This window comes from Oryzias latipes, chromosome 12 (assembly GCF_002234675.1).
Source record: "Oryzias latipes chromosome 12, ASM223467v1".
NCBI classification, from domain to species: Eukaryota; Metazoa; Chordata; class Actinopteri; order Beloniformes; family Adrianichthyidae; genus Oryzias; species Oryzias latipes.
The window spans coordinates 3,667,798-3,679,198 of record NC_019870.2 but is presented as its reverse complement, the minus strand read 5'-3'; the positions used below and the strand labels follow the sequence as shown (position 1 = coordinate 3,679,198).

General features: G+C 36.5%; 1 protein-coding gene across 1 annotated transcript in view; it reads left to right on the top strand.

The window, feature by feature from the left end:
• The first annotated feature begins 2,361 nt into the window (after positions 1-2,361).
• ap3b1 (adaptor related protein complex 3 beta 1 subunit) overlaps positions 2,362-11,401 on the top strand; it is an 82,767-nt gene continuing 73,727 nt past the window's right edge. The window contains exon 1 of the mRNA XM_011481459.3: positions 2,362-2,668. Within this exon, the coding sequence (XP_011479761.1) occupies positions 2,541-2,668 (128 nt within the window). The 5' untranslated portion in view covers positions 2,362-2,540. The remainder of the gene's footprint in view (positions 2,669-11,401) is intronic.

The window sequence follows — 11,401 nt, the reverse complement described above, 5'->3', positions numbered from 1 at the left end:
TAGACACGTACGTCAGACACGTCACAGTTCTTGCAGGTTTTTTTAATTGAAAAAACATTTGAGGTTGAAAGTATTGTGTCAACAAGTTACAGTTACAACATGTATAGAAATATGTAGACAACATTAAAAACGTTAAATAATAATAGCAATAACAATAATACAGAAAAATACAAACTAAAATAAAAGAGATTAAAATAAAATAAAATAAAGGGGTTACATGGAAATTGTTACACAGCTCTTTTAGTTCCTTAAACAATTCACTTAAAAATTATGGAAAAACATCCACAAATTTATCACCGACTCTGTTTTTGCTGATTTTTAACTTTATTATAAACACATAATACTTAAAGATGGTGATGCTTTGTTTTTATAAATATGTTTTTATTCAAGGCAAAATTTCCTATTCAAAGAAGTAAATTTGTTAATAAAAAACCTGAATTCTTCTTAATAAACTGGAACTGCAGAAATGTATAAAATAATTTCTGCTTTGAAAAATCCAAAGGCTCAAAAAATGATGTAAATCTTTTGGATTAGTAACATAAGTTAACTCTTGAATTTTTTTGTATTTCCTTATTTATTTTTTCTTTACTGATGTAAATGTTTTATCCATTACCAGTTTGTTGTCATTCACAGTTTCCATATATATTATTCATGTATTTTAAATGTATTCTGAAACTCTTCAATAAATAAAAAAAGAAAAGAAAAAAAAACTATAAAAAAACAAACAAAGAAATAAAGTTTGAAGTTATGGTATTAAGCAAAAAAACAAAATCACAATTACAACCGCGCTACTTTTGACATATTTATTTTATTAAAACAGTGAATCAATAGTTCAGAGTCATTCAAAGTTTCATTAATGGCCTAGTTTACCCAAAGTCAAAGAAACCCTTTTCAAAATAGGTGATATGATATATCCTGTTGCTGAATTTCTTAAAACCAGATTTAACTTTCATGTTGAACCGTGCATTTATTATTATTTGAATAAGGAATATTTGGAACATTTGTTTTCTCATCTACATATTCCAAGATGTTATGGATGAACATTAGAAACGCGATCAATCTTAAAATGTTCATTTCACTTTTTTGTGCTTCAGATGTATTACCGTTTATGGATTATTTAGATAATTCCTTCTCAAAAATATAATTAATAGTATTTTGTTACTCATCAAATATCACATTTATTACTGGTTTTGGAGAGGTAGCAAACCATCCTTTCCATGTTTTATAACTAAAATCAAGATATAGCTCATTAAAAACAATGCAAACCTGGAAAATTGCCCCTTTAACAATTCAACAAATCTGTACTTTTTATTTTTATTCTTCTCTCATTTTATTTTGTAATTTTACTCATCAAGAAACAACAATGTATGATGTCTTTTGTACAGCCCTTTAATGTTCTGTCATGCCATTATTACCCTCTGCGAGAGATTGTATGTTACTTTGTTGTGATATGTGCAATTTAAAAAAAAAAAAAAGGACCATTGATAAAATTTTAGTTAAACTTTTATTTGTAGTTATAGGTTTCCCCTAGTATGTTTTATTTGGAATAACAAAAACAGTCTTTACAAAAAAAATAAATCATTATTTTACCATTGGTTCAAGATTTCTTTAAGAAAAAGTCTGATATCATACAATGTTGTTTAGTTTTACTTCCCTTCTATAACATTTCGGTTTTTCCTAGAAAAAAACAAATTCTAAACTATTATAGCCTGAAAAAAGTAATTAAAAAATCTGGACAGTATTTTTTGTTTTGGTGAAGAATCCTACTTTTATACTGCCAAAAAAACTCTTATTAAAATTTCCTTTACTTGGGGGGACATTTGCTATTATTTGAACCCCAATTCTAAGATTTAAAGTGACAAAAATCTGTGTTTTCTTTATTATTTTTAAATTTCTCATTGGTCTCTGGGAGTAAACTGTATTTCTAAACTTTATGTAGCTGCAGCCTTAAGAAATTAAGTTAGTTTGAATCCACTTTATTCAAATGGTGTTTTATTATATTAAATGAATAGAAAACACGTTTTAGTTGCATAGAACAGATTTTTGGAACTACTACGACAGTTTTTGCTCATTTTCTTCTCTTTGGCAGGAACAGAGGAGCTGCTGTTGTCTTGACAATATAGACATTTAAACAATAGATTGTACAGCTAAATAACTTGTAGACTGATTCAAAATTATGACATGTATAGCTTATTCATTTTATTCTAGATTTATATTTGCATGATTATTATGGTTTAATGTAAAGAAATTGTTAAACGTATCCAAAGGAAATTGGTTATTTTAATCAACGTTTCGATCTAGCTGTAGGAGATCTATGACAAGGAGGCTGCAAAAGCTCAGTCATGTGACACCAACTTGTCCAACTCACACTTCCGCTTCTGCGTGTAAAAAAAAAAAAAAGTTGAGCGAAATCTGCAACAAGTTTATCTCTGCTGGAAGTTTTCACGCCGCGACATTTAAAGTCTTTTTGACGACTTTGTTGCTCGAAGGAAAGATAAAATAAAGTTTTTCTCGCCGGAGATTCGTACAGCTGCGGAGTCATGTCGTCGGGAGTCGGGTACAATGACCAAACGGGAGCGGAGACTGCGGTGGAAGCGGGGCAGGAGACCACCCCGACCACCTCCAGCAGCGGGGCCGCCTTCGGGCTGTTCAGCGCCGACTTTAAAAAGTAAGACTCGCTGCTTTTGGAGACGCATTCACCGCCGCGCTGGCTTTAAGTTAACGGGGCTGCTTCACACTGTTGTTAGCTCCTCCGGCGCTTCTGGAGATTTATGCTAAATTTTCCATTTAAACCCCCCCCCCCCCCCCCTGTTTGTTTGCTAGTTTGTCACACTGAAATATTTCCGACCACCAAACAAATGAAAGAGGAACAAAAAGTTAACTGTCGTAAAATAAAAACAAACAAAACATATATAATAAATGAAATAAAATATAAAATATCGATAATACACAAATAAGAATAAAAAAAATACATATTTTTATTTTTTCCAACTGCTTCTGAGTTTTTCTGGTCTCTTAGGAACTTTGGTCCGGTTACTCAGTGCTTCTGGAAGGTCCTGCCTCAACATCTCAATCCCTTTCAGGGCTGGACTTTTCAGACCCTTAGATGTGGATTTGGTTCTTCTTTTAAATCAAACCCAGATGTGCTTCATCTTGACGACTTTGGTTGTCTTGAATATTTTCATGGATGTACGGTTTCACGTCCCACAGCAAGCTCCTTTAGCAAACGGAGCCCACACCATCACACTACCACCAGCTGTTTGTATCCAGGATGTAGTGAGACACACACTCCATCTAATCAGTCCACAGGGCTTTTATTGTTCAAAAAGTTTTAGTTTTTCATTTAACCATCAGTGGTTCTGTTCTTAAACTTTGCAGCAGGAAGTATGATTTTGCAAATTATTTATATTTGTTTGAGAAATATTTCTTTACACACTTCTATATGCAAGGGTGCTTCAACAAATTACACCCCCTGAGCACACTTGTCCTCTTCTGTCTTGCTGCATAACAGCTGTTTTTTTAAATTAACTGTCTTATTCACTGTGTGAACAGTTTTAAAATAAAACAAAACATTTTGTGAACATGAAATGTTTGACTCCCCTCCCCAAAGTTAAGACACGTTTGGTTGCTTTTTATCTGCTTTTCACTTACTTATTATTGGTGTTTTGTGGTTGTTGGTTTTGTCCAACGAGCTGATGTTTGTTAATTTCCGCATGTGTTTTATCAACCTTTATTCATTTTTTCCTTTGATGGTAGAAAATACAGACATAGATGCCTGTTTTTGTTGTCATCTTTGTAACTTTTCCACAACGAGTGAACATATTTCTGGAGTTTGACTTTTTAGGAGGAAAGAGTTTGGGAAAATGTGCATCTTGATGTCAGCTATGTGACCTGATCCTAATGTTTGTTTTTTTTTATCTGGAAAAGTTTCTAGCTTCATTAAATCTTCATCAGTCTGACTCTAAAGGTTTTGGTTAAGCCACAAAAATCCACAAACATTTTAAAAGTAAACATTTATGTATTGATTGATCGATCGATCTGAGGTCCTGTTTGAGTAGAAAATCTTTCTATTCTGTTCTGGGAAAGCCAGTTAAAGCCTGGGGAGTTGGTGTGACGAGGTCCCACTGATAAAGAGTTGTTTGTATGGAAATCAGTCTGTAGTTTTTTGATAGCTAAAGTTACAGCGCCATACCAAAGAATTCAACCCCCTTGAACTTTTTAACCTTTTGCCACATTTCAGGCTGCAAACATAAAGATATACAACTAATTTTTTTGAATCAACAAGAAGTGGGACACAATCAAGAAGTGGAACGAAATTTATTGGATGTTTTTCAACTTTTTTAGCAAATAAATTATTCAGCCACCTTAAGTTAACTTTGTAGGAGTTTGTCTCTATCAGTAAATATCACACTGACATTTTTGCCCATTCCTCCTTGCAAAGCAGCTGGAGCTCACTGATGTTGGATGGAGAGCATTTGTGAACAGCAGTTTTCAGTTCTTTCATCCACGTCTGGACTTTAACTCGGCTATCTAAAGGCTCGTTCACACCGGGATGAATTTCGCGCGCGATATTCGCCGACGTTTAACGCCTCGTGACTAAACAAAGGGCACCAATGTGAGTGTGCACACCGGCGTGAAAAAACGCCACGCGTAAAAGCGTCATTTTTTTAAAAAATCGCCTCGGGTTCGTTTTTTTGGTTTGACTCGCCGCGTCAAAAACTATACGACCAATGAGAATGGCGCTTTTGCACACGTGTCTGGAGCTTCTGAAGTTATAGTAAAACATAACTTGGGGGCGCTCAAACATCAAACTGTCTTGCGGAGCACACATACGTCACGGCGAAGAAGATATACGCCAAGTAGCGTCTACACTGCCGGGAAGAAATAAGACGAAGAAGATGCACTCACTGACGGACATTCTAAAATATCCCCGAAAACGCTCATGTTACATTTTCAGCTCCTGTACCAGTCGATAAAACTCCCCATGTTCTTCTCTTCTCGTAACTATGGGATGTACCCAAAATCGCCGTCTTTTCCGGCGTCTTTCATCATTCAACAGAACAATAATTTCTTCAACGCTGGAACTGGAGCTACTGGTGCTGGAAATATTCATGTTTTCTTTGTATGATTCTGACAAGCGCGTAAATACTTGCTCTCTTCTTCTGAGTAAAAAGCGACTTTAAGAAGCGTAAAGTTGCGCAGCGCCACCTTGTGTACAGGGGTATTTGTGTTTTACATCTAACGTCAGGGAATGAAATTGCATGTTCGCTCGGCTCATCGTCAGCGAAAATCGCCTGGGTGTGAACACAAAAGACGTGTCGAAAAACGCTGGCGAATAACGGCTGGCGAATATTCGTCCCGGTGTGTACGGGCCTTAACACCTGGCTTTTACAGACGCTCCAAGCTTACAATGTGGCCATTATTCATTCACTCTTCATTCATACTTGGTATGAAGGTAGAGGCGTGGCTGCCAGTTTGCGCCTACGGTCCCTCTGACCATCACCGGGAGCATTCATGCACATTCATGCACATTCATGCTGGTAGGCAGTAGTGTTAAGGGTCTCGTAAAGGGTCTTGCCCAAGGTGGTGTTAACTGCTCACCAATTCAATTGCCTGCTTGTTCATTCCCCCTGGGAATTGAATCCTGAATTGAATCTCCGTCCCAGTCGCAGGTCTTTTGCAGACTCCATCAGGTTTTCCTTCTGTTTTGCTCCGAAAGATAATCTGAGCCTGGGTTGAATTCTCCGTGTTATAGTGGCATTCTATGGAAAAATACAAAACTGTAATGTTGCTTTTATTGAATTTTTACAAATCAGAAACAACTTTATCATTTGCAAAAAAAAAAAAAAAAAAAACTACAAATGATTTCAGATTTTTTTTAAGTACATTTTTTGCAGTAGTACTTTACTTAGGTTTTTTCAGAATCCAGAAGGTAAAAAGTATTCAGCGCCATCTTTGACCCCTTTCGGACTGGTGCCTGAATATATTTTCTAACCTTAAACCGGTCTGCAGCCTGAGAAAGGTGAGTCTCCTACTCTCACCTGCTGCAGCTTTGTGCTAGTTTTGCAGATGATTGTTAGAAGAAAACTGTCTTGAAGTTGAGAAACTGGACTCAAAGTCCAGTTTTTATGAATGAGGACCTTAACGAACACAGACGGCCTTTTAGAGGTCACAAGGTCGCTCTAAGAGCCAGGCTTTTAACTTGTCCTTTATTTTGATTTATTTTTTAAATGAAGTTCTTTATCGTTGGCATATTCACGATCAATTCACTTGTTTCTCTGACTTCAAACATTTTAATAAAAAAAGCCATTTGAAGTTTTTTTTTCTTCTTCATATAGATGTTGCTTCTTCATCATCTGACCGTGCGCTCCGTCCTCATCAACCTTTCTTTTGTCTAATGAGTCTGAAAACTGAGGCTGTTTGGTAAACTTGAACTCTCTCCCATCTGTTTACATCTCAAATAAGGCTCTGCCTCTTGTTTTTACCTGCTGTCATTCTTGCTACTTTTAGCTGTTTTTGGGTGGAAAGCGTTGACTTTTCTGGTAGTTGATCATATGTTTAGTTTGTCTGTTGATTTGTTGTGTTGCAGTAGATTGAGCCTTTACTGTTGTTACGCCTGATCATCCGTCTGCAGGCTGTTTATGTTCTGAACTCACACTTAAGGTTAAAAAAACATGTTTTGTTAATAACAAAATGACCAAAACTATAACGTTTGTTTTCAATTCAATTCAATTCAATTATATTTTATAGCCCAAAATCACAACAACAGTCGTCTCAATGGACTTCGAAGTAAAACATGAACTTAAAAGGATCACGAATAAAAAGAGTTCAATAGGAAAATACTAAAATGAACTAACAAACTGACTATGCTATACTGGCATCCCTGCCGTTAGACCCCCCTTCGCGGTAAGGAAAAACTCCCCAAAAACCGGATTCCGGAAAAAACGAAGAAACCTCAGGGGTGCCCACATGAAGGAGGGATCTTCCCCCAGGATGGACAGGCGATTTACCAGAACTCTTAGAGAAGAAGTTTTGAAATTCTTGGTTGTTGCTGCCATTTTTAATGTGTTCTGGACAAATCTTCTCAGTGATCGGGCAGTTGTTGTAAGTCTTCCTCGATTCCTGTGAAAATGTTGTGTGTGTGTTTGGACATTGTGCGTTTTCACGCGGGGTTGTTTGGTCTGCACTGAGATGGGCTTCAGGGATGGTCCTCTTTGTTCTGCAGGTTTGGAAGTTCACCTTAACTCTGGTTCTGGAACTAATTGGCCATAGTATTTCCAATGAAAATTGTGTTTATTTATTTTTTTGAACATATTTTATTGCAAATTTCTGATGATGGAGGACATGTATAAAGAAAATAATGCTTAGAAAAGCATTTCTGAGTGTCTTTATTTTGATTTGATTTGAAATGGTTTATTTCAAGCAATCAAATAAGAATAATACACAAAAAAACATTACAGTCGTCAGTTATAATATTGCTTGAAAGGGAGTGGAAGGAAGCGAATTTATATAATCACTTAATTACATGATTTATCATTATCCGGTTCATAACTTCTATCAGACGGAATAAAAAAAAGAATCAAGAATCCTTCGGTATAAATATTATTTAATATATAATATCAATATTGATTTAAAATTATTTAAATCAAGGTGAATCAGGAGCACACGAAAAATATCAGTTTGAGAAAGATTTTACTTGTTATGTAAAAAAAATACGCTGGGTGGTTTGTTTTCCTCGTCCGAGTTGACATCTGGTTCAAAACTGTACGTCGGGATTGCTCCTCTATTGCTCACCATGTTTTGTTGCTTCGCTAATTTTAGATTGGGGTTTGAGGGGCTGTAAACTAGTGGGAGAGAATGTAAACAGAGAGCTCTCAGAGGAGAAGGTGGCGGAAATGCCCCGTCCCAACAGCCACAACTTTCTAATGAAAGAAATTTGACCCAAAACGGCATAATCTCTTAATTAAAAGACCACTGGGGACACTTTAAAAATAGTTTAAAAGATGATTGGAGTGCAACTCTTAAGGAGTTACACAGAAATATATCTGTGGATTTTTTAAAATTGTGATTCAGAAAGTGCAAGAAGACTGTGAGACGGTTTCATGAAAAGTTGGAAACATTTGAACGAAACTGTTAGTCTAACGTTCTGTTCTTGTGACCAGAGTTTAGGATGTAATTGAATTTCTCTGGAATATTTATGTGATATCAAATTAGTGTCTCCTTTTTCCAGTTTTTAGAAGCTCCGTGCTGCATCTGTGAACTGAACCTGCACAGATTCAACACGGAAGTGCTAGATTCTTCACTGCTACACACTTCCAGCAGACATTTGCCATCAGACGTACTAAAGCAAAATAAAAAACTAAGAAACTTTTGACCCGTTAGAAAAACTGGCTTTTGAGTCCATGTGCGCTGTTTACAAATTCTTTTATTTGGTTGCATCTTAATGTGATGGAGTGCTGTGCTTTCAGGGATGCAAGACTTTGGAGCATTAGTTTTTATTTTTCTGTAAATGTATCTTTTTGTTTTTAAAATCATAGCTTTGAAAATGTCCAAAAAAAGTTCAGCATTTGAAAAAGAAAGAAACGGAGGTTTTTCCTTAGAATTTAATATTAAAACATCACATGTTACATTTTTAAGTGTGAAATTGTGTTTATTGTTGATCTAATTGTAAAAACTGAAGCCTCAGTTGATCCTTTTAAATCTTTAATTTTCACTTCAGGAAGATGCCACTAGGTGGCGACAAATCACCAGTTAAGACTTCTTTCGTCCTTCAATTCATATTTTGATGATTAGCTGCCAGAAAAGGCACTGTTCCTGCTATGATTCTGATTCTAATCCTGCTGTTATCTCACTGTTCAGCAGGAAATACGTTTACTTTGAAATTCACCTCAGCCTCTTTAAACTTCTCCACAGTTGCTGGTTTGAAACCTTTCTAACATTGGTCTTTTGTTTGGCAGAGTTTCAAGTTGTTTGAAAATAGACCTTTAAACTGTCTCACATGACTGGTCAGGGGGTCGGGGTCATAGTTGTTTTTTTCACTTTGATTTTTTTAAGCTAAGGGAAGAAAAAGCTCTCGTCTGTTAGCAGAAGACTGTTGAAGCTCATGTCAGAAATGCAGTTTCCTGCACTGAAAAGTCACAGCAGAAAACTCTACAATAAAAGCTCTTTTTGCCTCAATAATCTCTTTTTTTGTTTTTGTTATCAGGAATTTTAATTTCTTATTGTGGAGATTTGTTCTCTTGGATGTATGTTTGTATGTGTTATAACCTTTGTGTGGATGTTCTTGATGGGTTTTCATAGGAAAAAAAAGGCAAATAAAGATCAGAATTAAGTCTAGAAAGTCCATCAAATTTCTTCTCAGTTTGCTCATACTTTAAACGAAGATGGCCTACAATGAGATGACAAATATTGACAAAAATCTTTTTTCTTTCTTTCTGACATTTGTTGGGTGAAGTTTTGGCAAAGGGCGGTATTACGAGTCTCTAAAAGCCAATGTCTGCTTTTACTCCATTTTGGAATTGGGTTTTGTTTAAAGAAATTATTCTTAACAAGGAAAATGTTGAGGTTTTTTCAGTTTGTCTATGTTATGATTGTTTTTATAAAAATTAACAACAAATAAAGTTATCACAGATCAGATCAAGCAAAGGTCAGGAAAATGTTTTTAAAGTGTTTGGATGAGAAAGTTCAGTCACTTATTGGTTTTAATCATCTCATGTTTTCTTCTTTGCTTCTTTTTATGGTATCTTCTTATTTTGGGTAATACTGCCCTCCAATGAGCAGCTCTTGTAATTGTGCATCATTTGCTTCAATGGGCCTTTATAAAGCTTTTCTTAAACCTTTCAAAGTAAACTACATCTATATATATTATATATTCATAAATACAACATAAATTCCGGACTATAGAGCGCACCGGATTACAAGCCGCATCCTTTACGTTTTAAGCTAATTTATACACACATACAAGCCGCATGCGCCCACGTTTAAACATTTGTAGTGTCCGTTCTGCACGTCTCCAACAGTCTCAGAGAGGAAGAAGCAAACACAGATTCCATATTCTCCTTTCCAGCATTACAGCCTAATTATTTGACCACAAGCACAAACAGCCAAACAGCATGGAAGTCACTTCTGCTCACAGCCTCCTCAGTCATGGTGAGGAACTTTACACCCACGATTCCCCACTGCTTGGAGAGCAGGTTTTGGAGCGAAAAACTCAGAAAATACGTGAACGAATCAAAATGTCGCTTTGGGGTTGTTTTTTGTGAGCATTTAACATTATAATACACTGAAATACTCAAAAAGTAGATTTTTCAGGATATAGACCCTTTAAAGACTTGCTCTGATGAAAATGATATTTTCAGCGTTTTTTTTCACATATTTTTGTGGCAAATATCTGATGATAGAGGACACATACAAAGAAAATTAAAATGAAATGAGAAATTTCTATATTTAAATCTATGTGAATCAGTAGAAGACAAAAAAAATGCTGTAAAAAGATTCTAAGTGTGACGTAGAAGTTAGTGCAGCGAGCTCTCTGCTCCATTCCGATGCATCCACTTGTAGCTGCGTAGATCCGTGCACTTCTTCGTTTTCCTCGTCTGAGCCGGAATCTGGACAGCTGGATGGCCCCGATATTGCACGCCATTTTTGTTGCAGCGCTTATGTTAGGATGGGTGTGTGAGGGGTTGTGAGCTATTGGTAGAGCGTTTAAACCAGTAGTCCCGTGATGAGCTCTGCTGCCCTGCAGAAACTACGTCCCAGTGACACAAGTGTTTGTTGATTTTGTCTAAATGCGGCATAATCATTCTCATGAAAACCACTGAGAATGCTTTGAAAATAGATCAAAGGATGATCCGAGTTGGACTTTAATTGATTTTCGAGGGTTTTTATAGTTTATCGACAAACTCACACCGATGCATAAGCTGCAATAATCTTATTTTTTCCACTCGTTACACAGTTGTTCTTTCTTTGAGTCAGATTGTTAGAAGAATGTGTCTGAATTCCCTCTTTCACATCAAGAATGTGACGAATTGCACAGTGAGTAGACTGTAGGGTCACGAGAACTGGACGGCATTAAAAACTGGATAAACTTTCCCCCAGAAGACACGTCTCCTCACAGAGCGGGAAGGAGAAACCTGTGCCGTGGAAATCGACCTGTGAGTCAGTGAGGGTTGGTGTGGGGGTCAAACAAACCCTCCAGAGGAAGTGGAAGGAGGCAGGTTTTTCTGCTCCTGTTTCCTTACATTATTCCCACTACCTTTTATCTCCTGATGGAGGCCTGTCCTGCCCGCCTCTTCAGCCAAACCAGGCTTGGTATGCGCTTAGTGATTGCGCAGAGGTGGTGATGAAAAGTGGCTCCATGTTTACCCACCGGAGGAGATAAGGGCCTCCTTTTTCCCCTGGA